The 23,679-nt window shown below is 43.2% G+C and overlaps 1 protein-coding gene across 8 annotated transcripts in view; it reads left to right on the top strand.

The window, feature by feature from the left end:
- NTM (neurotrimin) overlaps positions 1–23,679 on the top strand; it is a 1,000,590-nt gene that overhangs the window by 862,974 nt on the left and 113,937 nt on the right. For all 8 annotated transcript variants that reach the window (XM_074321813.1, XM_074321816.1, XM_074321817.1 and 5 more), the window contains one exon: positions 4,031–4,156. In XM_074321813.1, the coding sequence (XP_074177914.1) occupies positions 4,031–4,156 (126 nt within the window). The remainder of the gene's footprint in view (positions 1–4,030; positions 4,157–23,679) is intronic.

The raw sequence follows: 23,679 nt of genomic DNA, 5'->3' as shown, positions 1-23,679 counted from the left end.
CTTTGCAGTACTTTAACACTTTATTTATCCTTCTCGTATGTCACAATACGTTAAAAGGATATGCTTCTGTACCTGTTGTTACATCTCTAGATTGTGAACCCCTTGGGGAGAGGGACTTTGTCCTTTTTATTGTTATGTCCTTAGTGCCAAACACAAAGCTGGTATATGAAAATAATCAATGAACGTTGATAAATTAACAAATGAGTGGATGAGTGAGTGAACGAATGAATGAGTGGGTGAACAAAAACAACCAAAGCAATCCCAGTATGTTTCTAACAGCCTGCATGATGAAAAGAGGTAAGATGCAGAACGGATCCATGGAAAAGTCTAACAGTGTAAGTAACCCAGTCTTAGTTGTTCAAAACTTCCGTATGAACATAGATGAGGTAAGACCATAGTGCGTCCTTATCAATTCGATTTAAGTTTAAATACTGACATTGTGCTAGAAGTTGCCAACCAGAAAATAACACTACTCCCGCAGCATCTTAGGCACAATGCCGCTTTAGTTCTGAGAGTTGGGATTGCACCTCTAGTCAAACCACCTCAGCTCTATACCAGGAATGGTCTGCCTTTCAAACTTATCCAGGGATAATTTTCCACCTTCAAGTTACACTCTTAGACAGGATTGAAAGTACAGCAAACATTTCACCAACTTGACTTCATGAGTTGGATACCTTCCAAGTACAACTGGAGGGAGACAATTCTAGATGATTCTTCTAAGCTTGAGGTGTGATTGTATCATTTAATATACTTACTGTGCTGACAGCTCTGGCCCAAACCACCTTCTATTCTACTTGGGGACTGTCCATTGTTCTCTAGTGTATGATTAGCAGATTAGCTATCATGTAAGAAGCCAGGAAAATGAACTCCCAGTAAGCCCTTCCAAAGCAAGAGTAATTCATTACCTGACCTGATTTCCACTTAAAATGTACTTTAAGCACACTTCCAGCTACAAACCTTAAATCACCCTGTGTTCACAAAGTCCATCATTTTTTATTTTATTGCATGGCGTTGGTGTGACATAATCCCTTGGAGAGCATCTCGAAGTGCTTTACAGATCAATAAATTACTTACCTGCGCAGTTGAAGCACTGCCTACAAGGCCAGTACAGTCATTCTGCAGGCAGCCTGTCCTCCAGGAAGCAAGCAAGGCTGCATGGGTGCCAAGGATGGACAGGAGCAAGGGCCAGGAAAATGTATGGGGTGGGGAAGTGGTGGTTCAAGGAGTGAACCGTCCAGCTAAAACTCTGTGAATAAAATGCATCTAGTGTAACTGACTTTAGAACTAAGAGAGTTTAGAAATTTGGATCCTTCAGTCAGCAAATCAACTTTTCAATCGTTAACTTATCAATTATCTTTCTGTCCTGGAAGATTCAATCTAGCTTTTAAATGATATAGCCAAACATTGCAATGTGATGTCTTAAAGTCTTAGATTGTAGAGCCAGTGGTCACTCCTCACCCCTCACCACATTGATTCTCCATTGTTTCTGTCCTACCAAGTACCTGTGAGAGTGCAGGTAAGTGTGCATGAAATTGTGCACACACACACACACACACACACTCACACACACACACACACACCGCCTCTCTATCTGAAACTCAATGTGAATTTAAATCTAAAAATGATTAATTGGTACTTACTTTATGGAAGACATCCTATTCAGGACATGAAAACATTTTTTTTAAATAAATAAGGCTCTTGCTCATATCTTATATTCAGTTAAGTCATAGCATAGAAGAAAAATGAGACAACTGTAACGTCAGTGAGTTTATTTTGAATGCTTTAGAGGAAGTTATGGGATCCCCAGGAAGGAACAGTCACAGCCTTCTGGAGATCACCTGAAAGACCTTATGGGCAGGGTGCTACTGCAAACAGGCCTGGACCAATTCCAATAGGTACAGATAGTTGGGGAGAAGAGTCTAAGCGATCCAATCAGCATCAAGGGCATGAGGATAAGGAAACAAAGTGCAATGTATGGTTATTAATGAGTGTTTCCAGGTGTGTGGAATGTGGGAAAGAAATGGAAGAAAACTTTAAGAAGACGGGAGAGGGGCGTGGTAGATGAGGGTAAAGGGGATCAAACATATGGTGATGGAAGGAGAACTGACTCTGGGTGGTGAACACACCATGGGATTTATAGATGATGTAATACAGAAGTGTACACCTGAAATCTATGTAACTTTACTAACAATTGTCACCCCAATAAACTTTAGTTTAAAAAAAGAAAGGAACAAAGACTAAGGGGAGATTTCTGCATGATACTCCCTTTTTGTGAAGGAGGAAATCCAACACAATTAGGAGTGATTGATTAATGGTTAAGGTAGAGGACAGATGAGCAGTGAAATTTCCAGCCAATCTGATTTTGGTGTGAGGATTGCACTCTAGCCTTGGAACAGGGAACAAGGTTGATGGTCAGCTTTCCTGGGATCTCCAACAAGACAGAAGACATTATTAGTTGGTTGGATGATGTAACCTGGGGTTCACACAGTGTGGTGGCTGAGAAAAGTGCTTATTCAAGGAAAGAAACTAACATGAAGAAACCTAAAAGAGCTGGATGGAGGGGCCACTTAATTTGCGAAGAAGTAATGAGTTAAAACCAGTGTCAGCAGAACTGAGATAGTGTGTATTCATGATCCAATTCCAAGGTTGCTACAAACATGTAGCAGGTTGGGAAGGTGGTTCTCTTGAACATCCAACCATTATAATTGCATCCTATAAATGCTTGTTGAGGTTTTACTATGGATATAGATATAAGTAAGTTGTGGCTCGGCCTGTCAAACAGCTCGTGGTCTATTGGGGAGGGATGCCAAGCAAATAACCATAACACAGTGGGATAAGTGCCAGGAACTGGAGTTTGGGAAGCCTAATAAATGACACTCTAACCTTACAAGCCAACTGGCTGACAAGACAAATGAATAGTCCTACGTGAAGTAAATATCACATTCACTAGTTTTGAAAATGATACTGGAGAGTTAGACTTACATATGCAACAACAATTAGCTCCTAACTCTGAATCCCAAAATGAGACAGGTGCCCACAGGCAACTGCTGCTGTGTTGTGTGGTATATACGTGCCCGTGAGACACTGCCCCTGCCTGAGGAGAAGCACAACAGAGCATAGCTTTCTAAGGGAAGCCGGGCTCCAAAACAGAAGACTGAATGAAGTGTGGGGTCCTATCCCCAAGTTTGCCAATTAAAATGAACCCCTCACCTCCTTGGGAGATTGATTTAGACAATGGAGAGAGGAAAGACCAAGTATGTTCTGGCTTACCAACCTTCCTCATGACTCACCATCAGGCCTGTGTAATGTCCTCTGGGGACAGGGATGAGAAACAGGGATCAATTACAGTTATGCAGGAGTGCAGAGAAGAGTTGGGGTAGGCAAAGCTGCAACCAAGTGGCATTTGATTTGGACCTTAAAGGATGACTGAGCGTTTTCTAGGAAGGACATAAGGAACAATATAGATCCAAAGGGCTTGATGACCAGGAAGGACATGATGTGTTCGGGATGACATGGGGATACGCTGAGGTGGAATCACTGGCCGTATCAGTGGAAACATAAGTTGATGCTTGATTCTGAACGGCCTGCTATGCTAAGATAAAGTACGTGGATGTTATCAGGCAGACAATAGGGAACAAATGGAAGTATTTAGGCAGAGGCGTGATATAATCAGAATTGCATTATATAAAGTGACTCTGAATGCAATGTGGAGAATGACTTGTGTATATGTGTCGGCGTGGGTGGGGGTGAGAGTGCAGACAGGAAGAGCGTGGAGGCTAGACTAGGTATTGCAGTGTTGCAGTGGAATCCATTTCCATGTGGACTCCCTGACTTTGTGTTTCAATAGCAGGAAATAGAAGTGAAATTCAAGGTAAGATGCTTCTTTTGTGTTTAGGATAATTCCTCTAATTTTTCATCCTGTAGGCCCTATATTTCAGTCCCTGGGCTATTCTGCCTGCTATTATTTTAAGACACAAAGAAGCATTTCAGCAGGATTTTCATTTTCTTTCTATCTGTTTTGTCTCCACAGTATCTCCCAAAATTGTAGAGATTTCTTCAGATATCTCCATTAATGAAGGGAACAATATCAGCCTCACCTGCATAGCCACGGGTAGACCAGAGCCTACGGTTACCTGGAGACATATCTCCCCCAAAGGTAAGAGAGCAGTTTGGTGTATCATGTCATTAGAGGAACTGGGAGGATTGCTGGCCGTGACTAGGAGGTGATGGAGGTGGTGACTACATGCAAAGGGTCCTGCATTCTTGGTAGTCTGATAACAATGTACGTGGCCCTGCAGAGAACTTCGTGTTCTCTGCAAGACAGGCATATGCTCGAAGATGTCAGCACTCGGACTTGAGGATCTCTCCAATCTCTGGGACTGAATCCCAGTTGTTGGTGGATGAAATGGTGGTAAAATATTCTGGGAGAACTTCACTGGCCATATTTGATGTTGGGACAATTATCTTTGGTGTTATTGTTCAGATGGTTGTTTTAAGAGACAGACCACACAAGCACACAATGATGAATGAAAGCTTTGAATGGCCGTATCTCCAAAAGGAAAATTTCCAATTTTGTGCTTCTTCAACGTTGCCAAACATCTGGTCTCTAGTCCATTAGTTGTTTGGTAGTTTTGCTGCTGTTTTATCCTAGATAACTAAACTGCAAAATTTACTTTGTCTAAATATCTATACGTTGTATAGACCAGACTAAGTGTTGTTTTGTGCTTTCATGGATTGAACATTAAACCTTTAGAATTTAAGGTAGATACCATTGACCATTAAGCTGGCTTTTATTCAAGGTGTATTAAATTATGTGTTCTTCAGTATCTATTGAGTGTTTGCAATAGTCTAGACCAGGGGTGTCCAAACTGCGGCCCACGGGCCAACTGCGGCCCACAATCCATTTTTAATTGGCCCGCAGCAAATTCCAAAAATATATTTAGTTTACTTAAATAAACCAGGTGAGGCAATACTTACTTCACCTCGAGTGAGTGGCCCGACTGTTTGTGTATTTTACTGCATAGGGCCCTTGGTGAAAAACATTGAAAAAAGTTTGGACACCCCTGATATAGACATACTTCTAATCACTGAGGATATACAAATAAAAACATACAAGTTTCTGCTCACATTCTCATGAGAAAAATGACCAAAAAACTGAGTATACAATGTGAGGTGGTGATAAGGATGAGAACATAGAACAGTGACAGAAAGATACAAGATTTGGTCAGGGAAAGCCTTTGAAAAGGTGACATTTGAGCAGAGACATAAATAAAGAACCTTAATTTCACTGATTATTGCCGGTTAAAATATATGCATATAATATATATTTACATATGCATCTATGTATATAGGTGTGTGTATTGCTGAGTAGTGAAGATTTAAGGATTTTAAAGGCATCATAGTGGAAGCTGTTTGCTGGGTGTTGCATGTTGGGTCCTCCAAAGGCAGACCCTAAGAAGGTGATTGGCATGCAAGAAGTTTATTTGAGATGGTCTTAGAATCCACCCTGTGGAAGGCAAGGAAGAGAGTTGGGCAGGTGGAGAAGCTGAGCTGCAGTGCAGTCCAGTGGAATATCTTAACTGACCTTATGGGGAGTTCTGAAGCTAGGAGGACCCTTCAGAAATGCTCAATTGAAGTGAGGAGGCTGGCCTTTCATTCCAACACAACAGTCAGTCTCTGAATTTGGGCTTTCCCCAGGAAGGCCGTGACCTTGAGCCAGGCATCTCTCTGCATATGAGACAGTCCCCATAAGGTTGCCGCTGAGAGCTGTCCCCCAGCAGTATGTTCACCCCATGAGGCAGACATCCTCTGTTCCTGAAGGTGGCAATGCATGGCAGTGTCCCCTGTACTTGCACATTAAAAAACCAGTTTAGGGCTATGAAAGGGCCCCAGATACCAAATTCCTTCTCTCAGACAGTGACAATTTGCCCTGATAGAGGTCCTCAGAGCAGGCATGAGATTTTCACTGTGTTTAGCCTAAATTCCTGGGAGTTATACCATGCCGGCCATTCCTGATACAGAAGGATCAGAGAGCTACTCATGTCTCTGCCAGTCTCCTGATTTGAAATGATTTTAAGTGTGGCCTGGCCTAAAATCTGGGAGGCAGCATCAGCTGTGAATGAGATCATTCATGATGGAATGTGGGCCTGGGGTACATCCGAAGGAGGGACCATCCAAATGCACGGACTTTCTAACACTATGGTGCATGCCATTCATCAATGCTTAACACTGAGTCCCCAGTGCTACTGGGTGCCAGGGTGGTCTGTGCCTTTAGAATCGGCAGGACATTTATCATCCCAGGTAGACTTGCTTTGCCTTATGTCAAGAGGCATTGCACCCATCCCTCTCACAGATCTCACCCTGTCTCCTGTTTGATGTCCTTTCTCATTTTCCCCTCTGGCCCGTCAGCTCTGTGTCCTTCTCTAGGTGTTTTTTTTTTGTTTTGTTTTGTTTTGTGTTCTTCTCTGTAGTTCTTCTCCTTCTGTCTTGCCCTTTTGTGCTTTTTCCTTTTGTTCTTTGCTTTCCCTTTCTCTCACAGCCTTCTGAATATTTCTGCTTTAATCTAATTTCATTCCACTTTTTTTTTTTTCCTCTCTCTTCTCACCCTTCTGGTGTTGGAGCCCTCTTCTGTTCATCCTCCTGAAGTTCACACTGTTGTGTTTAGAGTCTCCCTCCCCATTTTGTGGCCATCTAGCCGTCTCATTTCCCCAGGGGACACTACCTGAGCGTGGGCCAGATGCTTCCATTTTACTCTGGTTTTAGCTGCTATGGAAACAGGAGGTGGATCAAGGAGAGAAGAGCAGGATTATCAGAATCTACCTGTGGATCAGAGTAATTTAGATGAACAATTTTTCCAGATCCCTGGTCCAGATTCGCTCTCTCAGATCCAAACTGATGAGACATGCCAAGCAGTAAGTAATTACCTGGGGACTCACCAGGGTACCGTTTTCCCAGTGACTAATTATTTGGAGATCAGAGATGGCGTTGGGCTGCTGCCAAATCTGAGCTGAAGCTGGAGACCCTTAGCGGTCAGATCTTCATCTTTCCCCACTAAGTATTTCCAAAGGATGCTCATTTTAAACAAGTTAGGACAGAGTTGATGTGCCTGGGAGAACAAGATATGCTGCACCTTAGCAAAGGTTCTAGAGGGAAAGAGCCACTGTCATCCTTTGTCCCGTTCTGTGTGGGCTGATCATGTCTCAATCGAGATCATTCTTAAGCACACGTCCACCAAACCCTTGAATGGACAGCTGATCGACGCTGAGCACTTTTGGCAACCTGATGGCTTCATTGAATGTTCTCTCTCCAGACTGATGTGTTTGTTCTGTACATTTCTGAATAATCGTAGTTTCCTCCATCATAACTCATCTGTTGCTACTTGCAATAAGCTAAACCACTTTAGAATGTGCATTTCCAGTCTTGACCACATTTCATGTGGCAAAGGAATGCAGAAATGTTAACCATCATTTTATTAGTAGTGGCTCATGCCTTTCAATACACAGAAGCTAGGAGTGACTGTCCGGTAGGAAGGGAGTGGAGCGGACTTGCCTTAACTTTTTCTGCCTAGCACTTTACTTCAGATTTAAAAAAAAAAAAAATGCCAGTTGCCCATATCCAAGATGGAGAGGGAGGTGAGGCCTCCTAAGCTACCTCTCTGCATTGCCATTGATTGTGAGGAGTTTTCCACCTATTATTACTGTTTGTGTGCCTTTTTAGTTCCTCACATGGACTTAATACTCCCAAGAGTTTAAGGAGAAAGTGCACTAGCTTTGTAAAGACACCTGCCCTGGTTTGGAATGTATAGGTGATGTTTGCACCGACATGGGATTTGGTGTTTTCAGAAGGAAGCACCCCCATCTCACTGTCTCACACCAAAATCCACCTCAGTCTGCCTGAATGTGTTGTGAGGCTCTTCACCACATTCTGGATAAACGTTAGCGTGCTACCCCCGGTGCCAACGTACCATCAGTGTGTCCAGTCTCCTTTAGACACATTCCCCATTCATGACTCGGTGCTTTGTGTTTTGTCCTCTTCTAGGCACACAAGAATTTATTTTAGCACGGCCCTTAAGCTCTAGTCTTCCTGTCTCCAAAAGAATACCTTTAGTGTTCTCAATTCCTCTGGGTCTTCCCTAAGTAAACAGAAAAAACATCTTTTTTAAAGTGCATTCTAAAGGATGCTTTTTAGGACCTCACTCTTCATAGAAAAGTATTCTCAAAACCCAAGTTTTCTGTTTACAGTTTCTGTTGGATTGTAAGACCTTTAGAGAGAGGGCTGACATGCCTATATTGTCACGTTCCTGGGAGCCCAGCATAAAATTCAGGTGAAGGCATGAATATGATCAGTGATATGTGGGTTCCACTATACATATGGAATCAGGGGTCTCTGAGTGTCCTAATGGAGTTCCCCTCTTGGGTGCACCTACCTCCATCTGTCACCTATCAAATAAAACACTGAAAATAAAAACCTCACTGAGGCTACTGAAAGAACGCCTTGTACCCAGATATTGATTGAGGCTCAGTAAGGTCCAGTGAGCTGTTCAAAGACAGGCCCTGATCTCTAATTCATGAATTCTTTGAGACAACGGCCTGCATCTCACTCATCTTTGATTCCTCGCCTCCTAGCACAATGCTCAGCACCTACAAAGCATCCAATAAATACTTGTTGATTCAGTGAACAAGCGCTTGTATGTGCCAGGGCCCCAAAGGAGCGTGTCTATTCTGCCAGTTCAAAGACTTCATCCTGATTCATGAGGAATCCTCCTCCACTTTGATGTTGCAGTTGAGACCTGGTGTGTTTTCTGCTTAAATTCTGCTGGTGAGTCTCTAGGACATTCTCTCCGGTCTTCACAGGATCTTCAAGCCTTTCCTTAAATTTATCTAGTGGGGAACCTGCTGTAACAGGGCTTGACTTCTCCTTGAAGGGGGGAGTCCTTTTCATGTTCTCTTCAACAAAATTTGAGAAGGCTCACAAGTGACTTTGAAGGTGGGTCTTCTGTACGCTCACATCTGCCCCCATCTGCCGCACTGCATGTGTCTTCCTGATATGTGTGTTTCTCTGACAGGGTCTTCTTCTGGTCTTTCTGGGACATGTGATCCTTTTGGTGTCTTACTGTTCCCAATCCCACCCATGCCTAGGTTCTCAATGGCTCCCAAATATTTTGTAAAACAATCCTGGATGTTGCCAGGGATAGTTAGTTCAACTACATATGAAAATTGTCTGCTCCTAATGGGTTAAAAAAAAAAAGAAGAAGAAGAAGAAGAAGACAATACAAAGAAAGAAATGAGAACCAAAAAAAGAGAAATAGTATTTTAAAAATGTGTCCCACTCGCTACAGTGTGTGAACTGAGGTGGGCTAGAAATTGACTGATTGGTTTCTCCCCAGGGCCACATAAGACCCTGGGAGCAGAATAATAGAAGGACCATAGGTCCATTGAGTTCCAAACCAAGCCCTTGATATGGAAGCCTTCTCTTTGCACAGTGCAGAGTGGGAACTTCTGCATGACATCCATACCCATACCTACAGGACTCAGCAACCTTTCTTAACTGCCAAATCTCTTCCCTTCTCACATCGGTTCTCCTGCTGTGCTTGAAGAGGCCTGGTGGGCAGTTGGTTGTCTCAGTGCTTGTTTCTCAGAGGTTTGAAAGGCAAGGACAAAGTGACCCTTGGATGGGAGCTCTTCTCCTTGCCAATGTCCTGAGCCCTCCCCAGCCCCTGCCACACACCCACCTATTTTCCCATTTGTCAGCACTGACATGCCTTCCTCCCCAGCCAGGCAGGACACTGAAACACTAATTGGCACTGGAGGTATCACAGCTTGAGTTCAGCCAGAGCTGGCAGGCGCCATGACTCCCGTGACAGCTCTGTGAAAAAGTGTCAGGAGCGGAGCTCTGGCACGCCATCGGCCGACTGCAGCACCCTGGCACTAATGAGCAGCCTGTCAGCACCAGCATCAGGAGCCCTGTGTGGCACAGGGATTATTAGGCTGGCAGAGAGAAAAATTTCTCCAGCAAAAGGAGAGGGGAGGGAAGGGAAGGAGCACAAAGTGGAACTAATGGCATCACCTTACTCATGGATCCCATGGATGGTAACCAATACAGCAGGAAAGGACCAAAAAAAAAAAATATTTATGAAAGATCTCTATGCCAACTCTGGACAGCTCTTGGAATCTCATTTTGGTTGGGTTGCCCTGTAGTTAATTGATATAGGCTATACATCTTTTCTGCTGTAAGCCAAGGGGGAATTCAGTGACTAAATTAACTCTCCAGTTTGGCCACCAGTGCTATGAAACTAGGAAGTAGCCTAAGCTCTCAAGAAACAGGGACCTGAGGGAGGAAAGAAGCCTCGGGGTCTGTGTCTTTTGCTAGCAGTCAGGGCAGGCTCCCTGCCCAAGGGACCTGCTGCCTGCCTGTCTTCTGCTGGAGTATTAGAATCCAAGAAAGACAATTAAGAGAAGGAGCTTTTCCCTCTCATTCCATCCCAGAAGTGGGTGTGGGAAACAGCGAGTATGTCTGCTCTATTCATCTGCTTCCTGAGGGCAGGCATGACTTTTACAGCACGTTCATTCTTCTGCATCAGGCTTTGGACTGGGCAGATCTGTCCCTTCTTTGAGGCTTGGTACCTGCAGTGGCTCCATTTCCACAGGTGGAGGGTGCCTGATAGAAAGCAGTGATCTGCCTGAAAGTGATGGCCTTTGAAGGCAGATCCAACTGGATGTGCGTTCCCTTCCAGTACTCTCCAGCTGGTTCATTCTGGGATAGTGATAAGCCTCTCTGAAAATGCATGGTTTTATTCAAATTGTTCTTGCTTCGTGGAGTGACACAGAGAGTTGTAATGAATTGGTCGGGGCCCTGATTGCCCTGCTCACTGCAGTCATACTAACAACTTCACATTCACCGCATACTTGGCCTCCCCACCTTGCCCTTTCCATCTGTTCTCCCTAGAGCGTTGCCCTGCGTGCACCTTTTGGATCAAGTTCTACTCGCGTTTTAAGACCAGACTCAAATGCCACCAGTTTGAAAGCCTCTGATGATGTTCTTTAGACAGAGTCAGTCACTCCTTTCTTGGACATCCCCCAGCGCTTTGCACGCATTTCTAACAATGGTGATTCTTCCAGTTACCCACAGGCTGGTGAGCTGCTCCTGTTGACCTAGGGATGAACATTTATTTCACCCCAGTGACCAGCACAGCACCAGACACTTGCAGGTCCTGTTAGTGATTGTTGAACAAAGAGGTATCCACTCTGTAGATGCGGTATGTTTTCTTTCCTTTTTACAATTAAGTTTTCTGGTGCATAATTTAAAATAAAATCAATTGTAATGACTAACAAGTAAGATACAGAAGCTTCATCGCTGCCTATCATTCTCAACTGTGGATCGTTTGTTTCCCAAATCATCAAAGGAATTCTTAAAAACCACTTCTCCCCGACTATGCCCCTGGTCTACCCCCAGGACCGAGCCTCAGACTCCTCATCTGCAAAATAGAAATAATAATGCCCTTCTAACATGGCTGCAGCTGGGATGAAATGTGCTCTCCAATGGAAAGCTTCTGGTCCCACAAGGAAGCATAGTAGGTGCCCAACAACGTCAGCTTCCACAGCCTTGGCCAGCCCCTTCCTCTTCATTCTTACCCGTGATACAAGAACAAAAAGGGAGGAAATTTAAATTATTTTGCCTGAAAAGGCTGAATTCTTACAAAAGCCCAAGCTCAGTCAATTGCCAGAATGGATAGATAGTCAAAGGTACTTAATCAGCATCTCCCTAACCCCCACCATTTCCTAATTAACAGAGGCGGTTGATTAAAATTCCCAGGGTACCCCAAGCAGCTATCCCAGGAGGGCCAAGTCATTGCTATTGCAAAAGATGTTACACTGGTCATTGATGGTGGGAGAAAAAAATGCATCATAATGGAAAGTGGCAGATGTCCTGCATAGAGTAGCAGCGGAGCATAAGGTATGAGAGCCCAACCTATATAGAGAAAATGATTTATTACGATAAAGATAAACTGGTGTACGACCTCAAGTATGGGGCAATGTGTCCAGAAACTAGTTAAGCAAATGGTTTAAACACCGATGTGCAGACTAAGGTGGGAGAGAAGAAAGTAGAGTAAGACATTTATAGATCACCCTTTAACTCCGTAATTCTCTTTAACTATAAAATTATAGCTAGATAGATACAGTTAGGGTAAAATTTGCCAATGTCAATAAGGGTTTTTGTAAGTTTAATATTTATGATCTGGTTTAAAGCAATATTATAGCTGTTCAACTTCCTACTTCAAAGAAGAGAAAAATCATAAAAAGACTAGTGGGAAAATTAATGAGTTCAATGTGCTGGAATTGAGAACATATGAAATCAAGCCTCAGTCTAGAAACCAAGGGCAGAAGTGCATACCACAGACACTGTTTGTGGTTTTACCCAATTATTTTAAAACCCTTGAAAAATGTTGTAGAATCAGACGTCTGCTGAATTCAGACGTTGCTAACAGCATCCTCCCCCACATTCTCCTGAGACTTAGGCTATTTATGCTGGTACTTGGCGACCGTTACCATGCAGAACTGTTTTGATGGAACAAAAAGAAAACAAAAACGCAAGGAGATTGTATCATCTTCCCCACAGACGCTAACCAGCCCTGGCTCAGTAAGGCGCAAAAGCTCCTTAAAATGACAGCCTCTCCAGGCCAGGAGAACCCATCTCTGAGGAGCACCCATGACAGGGCTTGATGGGCGTAGAAGGGCGTCAGCACGGCCTCACCACCCACCGCACTCACAATACCCTGCCCACCAGAGCAGCCCTGTAGACGTCAGGAGTTCCATGTCTAGGGTCTACCATGACTGCCATGTGATCTTGGAGAAAGTTTCCATTCAAAATGGCCTTGTCACTAGAACTTCAATGTGCGATTCTGACTTTGTACCTGCTTTTGGATCCTGAATCTTGACTGGACCTGTGGTGACTGCTTTTGCCTTCGAGTCTAAACCACAGTCTTTATCATCCAAAAATAGCAATACGAATAGGGTGTGGATGCTTTGAAATGTGCTGGGCACTCTTCTGAACATTGACTCTACCTAGTAATATGGATTCTTCACAGCAACAGTGAGTCAGGTCCTGGGATTAGCCTGCTTTCCCAATGAGAGAACAAAGCTTGGAGGTCAGGCTAATGGGCGAAGGCCATACCGCTCCAGCTGGCAGTGCTGAAATCCCACCCCAGGCAGTGTCTCCAGTACACATGTGCCTAACCGCTGTGTTGTACGGCATCTTTCTCAGAGGGTGGTCCCTGGACCTGCGGCATCAGCATCACCTGCTTTATACCCCACACCTGGGGTGCTGAGACCTAGAAACCTGCATGGTAACAAATTCCCAGGTGATTGTGATACACACTCAAGTTTAAGAATCCCTGCGTATATAGGGTTTGCTATGTGCTGGACACTCTGATATATATATATATATATATATATATATCTCACAAATGCCCTCAATACGTAGGTATTATTTCCATTTTTGTAATAAAGAAATGGAGGTTTGAGGAGATACCTGCCCACAAGTATTAAATAGCCAAGGCAAAGTTCAAATCCAAGTCTTTTTTACTGTAAGACCCATATTCCTAATGTGTGTTGATTTCCTGCATTGATTTTTGACCCATTACTTCTAGATCTCAGGAGCAGAGCAATGGCTATTCTCTGCTTTCAGACCTCCTGCCAGCCTAGGGCTTTGGGTTGTCCACTTTGTCATAAGACTCTTGCACATTCATCCACGCTCTTGTGCAGATGCTGGACTCCAGGTTGGGTAACATGCTCCACCTTGCCATTTCACCCTCCCCAGTAATCTCAAGCTCCCTTCAGTGGATCTCTGCATTAATATCTCTAAGCAACGGAGGTAGCCCCAGCATGGAAGGTTGACCTCTCCTGGTTCCCAGGTGAGTGCTCTTCCTCCCACCAACTTTGCCTTTTTGAGTTACATGCTCTCTCCCCCATCCCCCTCCACCTTGAACAACCATGGCACACAGCAGCGATACAGCTGCTTTCTGACTTGATTTATTTTTCCCTCATGTTAAATACTATCATTCACTTACACAGTGGCATGTCCTCTCCTTTGATTGTTATTATTAGGTAGTTTTACACATTAACAGCTTTAGATATGAGAAGACATTGCTGGATTTCAGGGTATACTTTTCATTAAATGACTCCGTTCAGTTTTCCTATGTGTCCTTGTGGTGTTTGGCATACTTCATCTTCCTAGTGGTATAAAATGTTTTTCCCTCTGGAGCCAGGGTGGTTGGAAGGGAATGAGCACAATAGCAATTCGGTTGCCCTGAGATGAAGTCTCCAAGTCTCTTCTTGGCTGCACAGGTTCTCCAAATACTGCTGCACAGCCAGCCTTGGCATTGAGGGTGATGAAGACATAGCCCTTCCTTCCCTGGGAAGATCATGTTACCCCCTTACTGCTCTCCAACAGAGGCTGATTCCGCTATGCTTACCCCCTCCCCTTTCCCCCCAAAAAACAGATTCCTTGCCCTCTTCTAACAGAAAGTCAAAAGGAATGTCTTTGGACTTTATCATCCTCCATAATAGATTCAGGACTCCTCCTGTTTCACTGATCTGTAGCTCAGGAACCCCTGTGTTTCTTCTACAATCCCTTGCATCATAGCTTCGCCCTTTATGGAATGGTTCACTGGGGGGGGGTCACTGTGATTGAAGTTATTTGGCCAGTCATCTGCATGATAGAGACAAATGACTTTCTCTCTCTGTTGATTTATGTATTCCGTCACATACCATTCCAGAATAGGCTTTAAGGTCAGAAGGTGATGTGAATTTTACCCCCAGGACAACTCCTTGGCAAAACAATTTTGATTCTTCATACACTAATTCATTTATCTACTCAGTAATCTCTATGCACTGTCCTAGGCACTGGAGATACATGAATGGACAAAGCAGACAAAGCCCGGGCATCATACAGCTTATATTCTAGTGGAAGAGACAGAAAAGAAGCCTGTTGATAAGTAAACCTTAAAATGTGTTATATGGTATATACTGCAGAAAAATAATCAGGATAAGAGGCAGAGATTATCAGACACTGTTTGGGGGTAACTCAAATAGAGTAGATAGGGATGGATTCATTAAGAAGATCCCATAAAAGTTGGGAAACAACAATGCTCTGGCAGGAATAGTCCCTGGAGGGCTAATGGTGAGTACAGAGGCACTCGATCAGGGCACAGCTGGCATGTTAAAGGATTGCCAAGAAGGCCATGTGGCTATCGGCAATTTACTTAATATAATACCTGCCCACCTCTCAATAGACTGTAAACTTCACGAAGGCAAGCAGCATGCTATTCTTTGTTTACCACTGTGTGTACCCATGCTTAGCAAGATGCCTATCCCATTATAGACAATCAATAAATATGTGTTTAATGAATGACTGAAAACAGCAAGCATGGGGTTATAATGGGAGTAGTTGAGCAGGCATGCTGGAAAGTTACAAGGTTGAAATCAGAAATTGCGGCCCCTTAATTTGTGATTTCAGGTTCCAGAGATTGACATGTTCAGGCCAGTGACAATGGTTGCATGTGACTGAGGCAGAGAAGAAGGTCCATGGAGAAGACGGGCCCAGGTAGCTGATGATTTGTTACAGGTGTCTGACAAATCATCAAAGGGGACACTGAAGTCACCCCAGATAATTGCTGAAGTTAGTGACAAGTAAGGCTGTGAGCCAAGTGTGAAAGCCTCCAAAGGATCATGAGGAGCTCAGGACATCAGTCATTGGCTGCAAGGAAAAGGAGGGGTAGATGCAACACTGCGAGAGGGCAAGAGTTTTGAAGGAGCAAGCGTTTTCAATAAAAATGTGAAAGAACGGTTTTGAAGTAATCTTGAGGAATAAGGAAGATCATCAGCTGATGCCAAAAAAAACCCCTGAAATTCCTTGAGAAAACTACTGAAGAAGCACTGCCCGCAGGAAACAGCTGGGTTTAACTAACAAAGGCAGGTCACAGAATGCTCCACCAAGAGGCTGAGGCTTTAGGTGAGCATTGTGCTTAGGTAGTGAGTGTTCCACAGGGCACCACGATCAGATTTGGAAGACAGGGAGAAGTGAGGAATGAAAGTGCAGAGGGCACTGATGATGGGGAGGGAGAGGGTCACACTTTGCATGGTCATCTGGCAGTGAGACAGATGTGAGGCATGTTGGATCTAGTCCCATGTCCTGATGAAGACAGTGAAACCACATCTCACAGATTTCAGCTGCAGCCTGTATCTGTGATAAGGGATAGAAATCCCTTTTCTTCCTGAACCTGAAGGTGGGGTGTTGACAGTAGGTGTCTGTTGGCAAGATCAAGGCTCCTTGTGATCCAAAGCAAGGAGACTGACCTTAGGAAGCCATTAAAAGGTCAAGGTCAAGATCATGAGGTAGCAGGAGCAGAGAATAGAGCATGGAATGTTGAGATATGTAGGGGGCCAAATTGCCAGAATATGGTGATTATTTTAATGTGGTTTGGGAATGAGGGTTGGAGCTAAGCTGAGAAGGAATCCCATTCTGGTTTTGCCTCCTTCGATTCCTGTTTTGGGGGACTGGGGATTATTCATCTGGCTTGTCTCCCATGTGGAAATAGGTAGCATGTTAGGAAGTAGTGAGTGTCTGATATATTTCTGCCTATTGGACCATGTGGGTTAGCTCCCTTTGCTCCAAAAATGATCATAACGACCCAGACTTATTTATTTTTTTAGAGAATCAGGATTTATTAGATTGAACAGAAATTATAGAGTACAATAGAGATATGAGAAATAGGCAGAATAAGTCATTTTTTGCTTCATTGGATATTCATTGAGTACCTAAAATATATCTAGATGCTTCAGACCATGCTGTGAACACAACATTCAAAGCCTCTGTCCCATGGGACTACAGTCTGGGCGTGTAGGTAATATTTGATAAATTAATATGCAACCTAATTATCAGGGAGAGATAGTACTACGGAGAAAAGTGAAACAGGGATAGGGTAAAGACTAATAAGCGGTACCATTTTAGTTAGAGTGTTGAGAGAAAGCCTGAGTAGAGAACTAGGTACCAGAGTGAAATGAATGAGACATATCAAGAGAGAGTGTTCCAGGCAGAGGTACCTGCAAGTAACAAAGCCATGAGTTGGGAATATGTTTGACACGTGTGCGAAACAGCAAGAATGTTAACACAGAGACAAGTGAGATGAAATGTTGTAAAGAGAGCCAAGAGTCAGTCATGTAGTGCTTTGAAAACCATGTTAAAAACTTGGAATTTGCTCCAATTGAAAACACTGGCAAGTTTTAAAGAAGAGAGTGAAATACTTTAATAAATGTTTTAAAGGGTCATTTTACCTTCTTGAAAAGAAAGAGGTCAAGGGTAGTGTAAGGGTAGCAATTGGAATACCAGTTAGGATACTGTTGCTCTAATTCATCACAAAACGGTGATGACGTGGACAGGAGTGGTAGAGTGGTAAGCCTGTGTTTAATCTGGAATATATTCTGAAATTAAAGCTGACGAGATTTGCTCATTGATTAGATAGGGATTGTGAGAAGAAATTAGGAACCACAGGTGACTCAAAGATTTGTGGCCTGTGCTAATGGTCACTAATAATATTATTTCCTGCCATGAAGAACGCCAAAAGGGACAGGCTTGTAAGTGGAAAATAAGGAGCTTGGTACTTTAGATACATAAGTGGAAATGTTGAGTAGATAGCTTGCTATGTAAGGGTACAGGGGCTAGAAAAATAAAGCTAGGGGTTATCAGCATTCAGGTGGTATTTAGAGCCATTACGGGGGCATTGCCACCTGCAGAGTGAAGATGGGGGAAAGTTCTGTGGACTGGGCCTCTGGGCACTACGATATTTAGGTGTCAAAGAGGATGATGATCTAGCAAAGAGATTGTGAAGAAGTGGTAAGAGAGCTATGAAAGAAATCTGAAATACAGATGAAGAGAATGCATCATAAAAGGAAGGAGTGATGCTTAGAAGTCTAGGGAGATGGCTGAGAATTGGCGGAATGCACTTATATGAGATATTGCAAAATTGGTTCTGATAAAAGAGAGTAGATAAAGGATTAATTGAAAAGGGAGAGTATAGGTTGAAGAAAGTATGGAGGAAGTAATAAACATTTTTGAGAAGTTTTGCTGTAAGGGGTAGCAGAATATGGAGTTACTGGTTAGAAGGGTGTATGAAGTCAAAGCAGCCTGGCTTCCATTGAGCATCCCTTGGCTAATATTGCTGGGGAATTACTTGTGTTAGGTTTCTCAGTTGTCCCTCTTCCTCAGACGAAATAAAATAAGGAATTAGCTGAGATGGGTCTCTGCTTGTGGAACAACTTATAAATTTTGATCTTCAGCCAAGTGACCCCAAACATTTCTTTATGTGGCTTTTAAGTGATCTGCAAATTTGAAGCCCAAGTTGCTAAAGCAAGTAACAGACTGTCTGTGACACCGAGGAACATTGTCTGGAGGTGGGACTATCTGCACAGAAGTCTAGGGGATTGTCAGTTGGAGCACTTATGGGAAACATTGCTTGAAACAGCCCATGAGAAAGGGCATGGGGTGTAGGATCATTTCTGCTTATCCCCCAACCTCTCCCTATAGACCAGAAGTTCTCCAAGTCCTCAATATTTGAGCCTCCATGGACCAGACACTCAGCTGGAACAGGGATGTCTGAATTCATCCTTTCTTTAAAACTAGAACAGGAACCAAGTTAGTCATGGACAGCCACCCCTTCTGGCCACAGATGATCATCCACGTGAAGCCCACTCCATGCCCAGAGGCAGCTCCAAAGGGGATCGACGGGGAATGCCAACTACATACCCCAGAAGTGCTGACAGACACAACCCGAGCTCCGTTCTGGGGGAGGTGGTTGTCTGGGGCAAGCACTTCCACTCCCTACAGATCTATGCCACGGAAAGTACGCAGACATCCCTGCTGCCTTAGGTCAGGCGAGGAGGAGGAAAGCAATCTCAGTGTTTAATCTAGAATAATGTTAGAGGTGGGCGAGAGATCACCAACCTGGAAGTACCTGCCGTAACACACAGTGACATCTTTTTCACCTAATCCTGGCTTATGGGTAAGTCCCCAAGTATCCATCCAAAATGTTTCTCCTCAGAATCCTAGCACATCTGTTCTGACGGCCCCCATTTCCCTAGAGGCACTTCTTTTCTTTGAGAGGGAAAACCCTTGATTGATAGGGAACATGTGTAATATGGAAGGATTGGAGACAATTGGTTCCTTTCCTCTCTGCATCTGTCTAGCCAGAACCCAAGGCTCCTAAGAATTCAGTATAACTTAACGAGCATGACCACAATGTTTTCTTCACATCATTTTGCTTCCTTTGACTTAGCTGCCAAGCGTCCACACTGACCAGTCCCCATTCTGTTGTTGGTCACCTTCCTCTGTGTGTTGATATGTTTTCTCTTTATCATAGCACTTTCCTAAACCTCTTGATTTTGGTCACTCAGCTGTTGTCATGGCAATGACATCCTCAGTAGAGTGGTGCTGCTCGTGTTGTCATGGTTATAAGGACCTCTTGATGAGAGCCGTACTTCATTGTCATCATGCAGACAGCAGTAAGAAACCCTAGGACCTCTCGGCAAGCCTGAATTCTTAGGCTAGGAGCTAGTGGTTCTGTCCCTGATAATGTAAGTGGCAATAATTAGAAAAATGGCAGCAATCTAAAATGGTTAGATTTCATCCATCCAAAGAGAGAAGCATGAAAGAGGATCACCATCACCATCACCATCATCATCATCATCATCACCACTATTATGTTCTCCCCCCCTCCTCCTCCCCCCTTCCTCCTCCTCATCATCATCATTGTTATCATCATAGCTAATATTGTTATTGTAGGATGTCTATGTTCCAGGCATTATTCTAAGTGTTTTACATGAATGCACTGTTTAATTTTCTTAACAACCTTATGATGTCAGTGTTATTACTGTTCTTTTATAAATAAAGAGACTGACACAGAGAGCTCACGTAGGTAACTTGTTGGACTTAACCAGGCAGTTTGGTTGCAGAGGACCCAGTCTGAACCCATTACTCTATTGCTCACCGAAAATAAGACCAAGCCGGACCATCAGCTCTAACGCGTCTTTTGGAGCAAAAATTAATATAAGACCCAGTATTATATTATATTATAATATATTTCAAGACTGGGTGTTATAGTAAAATAAGACCGAATCTTATATTAATATTTGCTCCAAAAGACACATTAGAGGTGATGATCCGGCTAGGTCTTATTTTCAGGGAAACACAGCACTATTGTCCTATTTTATTACTGATAGCAAAAATCAAGATGAATCAGCTACTAACTCAGATCATCTTTTTTGCTAGAATTCAAATAGTTTATATGTTTACATCAGGTTTAAGTTTTGAAATATTTTCGTATTTTCATTCGATTCTCTAACAACCACTTGAGGTTAGAATTGCTATTAACCTTATTTTATAGATGAGAAAACCCAAATTTGGAGAAAGCTGTGTGTCAGACTAGTCCTGAACACATGACGATCTATTGATATAGAATCTGGTGTTTTGTTACGCTCTACTGCAGATCGTAGCATTTTAAAAATATACAGCCAAAAGTCCAGCTCTGGGGAGGTGAGAGGCCAAACCATCGAAGGTGAATTGTTGCTGGCAGTCAGTGCTTAAGGAATAAGTGGCAGGTCTTGGCTCATCCTTCAAATAGCCATCCGTCGTCTTTGGCCCTCCTTATTCTAGCCTAATAACTCCAATGTTAAGTCCGCTAATAATAATACCTAATAACTTCACTATTACAGTAGCTACTTTTATCTATCTCAGTGTAGTCAGGAGATCAGCAGCCTTCACTCCATTCCAGCTACTGCCATTGACTCTGTCCTACTTCGAGCAAGTCATTTAACGTGTGTGGGAGAATCCCAGTAAAAAAGTTAATTATAGCTCTATGTCTATGCTGATTTTCAGAAAATGGCAAACACAAGTAAGGTACTTAGAAGCTGGCCTCCAATAAAGCATAATTTTTTAAAGCAGAGGAAGTTCAGACCTAGGAATGGATAGACCTTCTCATTTAAGTACAAGGGGATTGGAGGCAGATGTGCTGGGTAGGAGATGACAATAAGATTAGTAAAGGTGATAAAAACAATAGTAGCAAAGGCTCAGAGTGTTCTTATTATGTGCCAGTACTTTACCTATTTCAACTCATTGAATCTTTGGACCTACCCTATGAGTTTAAATACGATTAGTATCCATATTTGACAAATGAGGAAACTGAGGCACAGAAATGTTAAAGCATTTGCTGCAAGCCAAGTAGCTAGCAAGAGGAGAAACCAGAAATTGAAGCTCACCTTCTGGATCTGTCCGTAGATATTGGCATGCTGTCTTTCATGGGCTTGGGCTGGCTTCCTGGCACTGGGTCTGAGCTTAGTCAGTGGTGTGGGATGTTTAACTTCCAAGACTTTAGTTCTGAGGATTCCATTTTCTGAGCAGTGTCCCCTTAGCCACATGGCCCACCCTCTCTGAGCCTTAGCCATCTCATCTGTAAAGCGAGGATCTTGGCCTTATTGGAAGGATTACATGAGATAACGCATGTAAACGCGTGCCCGTGCCTCATATAAATCAAATGCTTGGTAAATGTTTGTCATAGGAGTGGTGGTATCAAAGGAGGTACACATGGTGAGTATGAGAGTGTGTAATTAATCCTGTCCTTGATAATAGCATCGTACCTTAGTTTTAAAGATGAACAGTCTCCTCATGACACTTGATTGAGGTGTCATAGGTCATATGTGACAAGTAAGATACAGATGTCTAACTCAAATGCCTTTCCGCCATACTCCACTTCACCTAACACAGAGTTTTGCCTGTACAGTTTATAAATAGCCTCTTGGCTTGTACCATTTCCTTTTGACAACTTTTCCCAGAGCTTCAGCTTCCCCTTCTGTCAAACTTGCAGCCTCTTTAAGGTTTCCAGTGGCCATCGGGGGTTCTAATGAATGTCTGTTAAGTGAAGAAGGTGCATGTCTTACTGCTAGTTGTGTCCTTACCATCCTTTCTTTCACCTGAAACAAAACAGAAGTGCGAAAGAAAGTTAACTGTGTTAACTTCATCTGATTTGGATAAAAACAGAAGTGTAATTAAAATAGCAGAAAGCGACTGAAATTTCACCAAAAGTAATACTTTGTTCTAGGTTTTGGTAAACAAGAACACAGATAGAAAACTCTTTAGACATTTCTACTTATAAAGACGCCTGGTGTGGGACAGTCCAGCCTTGAAAGGGGATGTGTTCTTGTCATTTCTCTGTTAGCAACATTCTATGCATATTAAATTCAGCGCATGTAGCCATAAGCAGAGATACCAGCCTGTAGGGATGTGAGGCCTTGCAAAGAGCCTCCCCCACTCCCTCTTCCAAAATAAGTCTCTTGGAAATAGGGTCACTGCTGCCACTGGACTTGATCTTATCAAGATGCTTTGCTGCTGTCCTCACGTGACACTTAAATATAGGCTCTGAGGATGTTTCCATGGGCGTTTTGAGATGAAAACTCTCTTCTCTGCCTAACTAATCAACAGGGCAGCCTAAGAGGGAGAAGGCCTGTCTGCCACCCTCCCTGAGCACCATGCTGCTGAGGGAGTTGAAGGGAAAGTGGGAGAGAGCCAGGAGGGGCACAGCGGTGTCTCTTCCAAGATACAAGTTAGATACAAAAGAAAATTAAAAACTTCATGTTGAGTTGTTGTCACTCTACCCATGTCTCGCCTCAGAGATTTCTACAGCTGGAGAATGCTGAGAATTCAGCCCTTTAGAGCTATTACAATTCATATTGACTATAAACTTCCCACTGTGCAGATAAAGGAAGGGAGGTGCTTGCCAAGTGCTCGGAGGGGTGAATGCAAGTTATTTCACCATCTGATAATATACACCATGTTGGGAAACATTAGGGAAATAAAAGTAAAGGAGGAAAGAAAGTAAAGAGTGTGCTGGGAAGCTGGCGACTGATCACCCCGTATTCACTGATGAAAATTCGGACTGAGGCACATGGGTGCAACAGAATAAGCTTTCAGGGCATTCTGTCAGCACCTCTCTTCACTAATGAAGTGTGGCTGTCTCTGGCCTACACTTGAGAAAGGAAAACCTTCATCACACAGATGCCCACCTGACATCCAGGGTCGTGCGTGGTGAAAGGAGGGGGCAGGGAATACAAGATGTTGAAGAGCACTTTTGTTAAGACCCTAGGTCTGCCAATTACTAAGTGGGTGACCCTCAACAAACTAATTAGCCTTCTGCACTTCTGCTACCTCATCTATAAAATCGGATCAGAATATGAAGTTTAGCAATCCTGCGTCACAGGTGCTTTGTAAACACAAAAGCGTTATGGGCATTGTCCTTTATTAAACGTTCTGTATTAATCATGTATGTTTTCCAGTATAATGCACAACACAGTCCAGAAGGCAGAGAGATGTGAACCCAGTGCAAAGAAATCTTCTAAGACAAAGATGTTTTAGCATTTTTGCAATACAAACTCAAAAAGCAAATGATGTAACCATTGTTTATGACCGTTGTTATAACAACAGCAATTACCATTTGTTCCAATTATCTTTGTTAAGTCTTACATTTATTTGTGCAGCATAATTAATTTGGAAGTTCACCTAAGCATTTCACAAATGCTACATAGACTGTAGCCCTTGTTTAAAAAGAGCAGAACAGGACACAACTGTGAAGAATAGAAA

The sequence above is a fragment of the Rhinolophus sinicus genome, linkage group LG16, assembly GCF_036562045.2.
Source record: "Rhinolophus sinicus isolate RSC01 linkage group LG16, ASM3656204v1, whole genome shotgun sequence".
Lineage (NCBI taxonomy): Eukaryota > Metazoa > Chordata > Mammalia > Chiroptera > Rhinolophidae > Rhinolophus > Rhinolophus sinicus.
The sequence above is the reverse complement of the archived record's forward strand: the minus strand, read 5'-3'. Positions and strand labels throughout refer to the sequence as shown.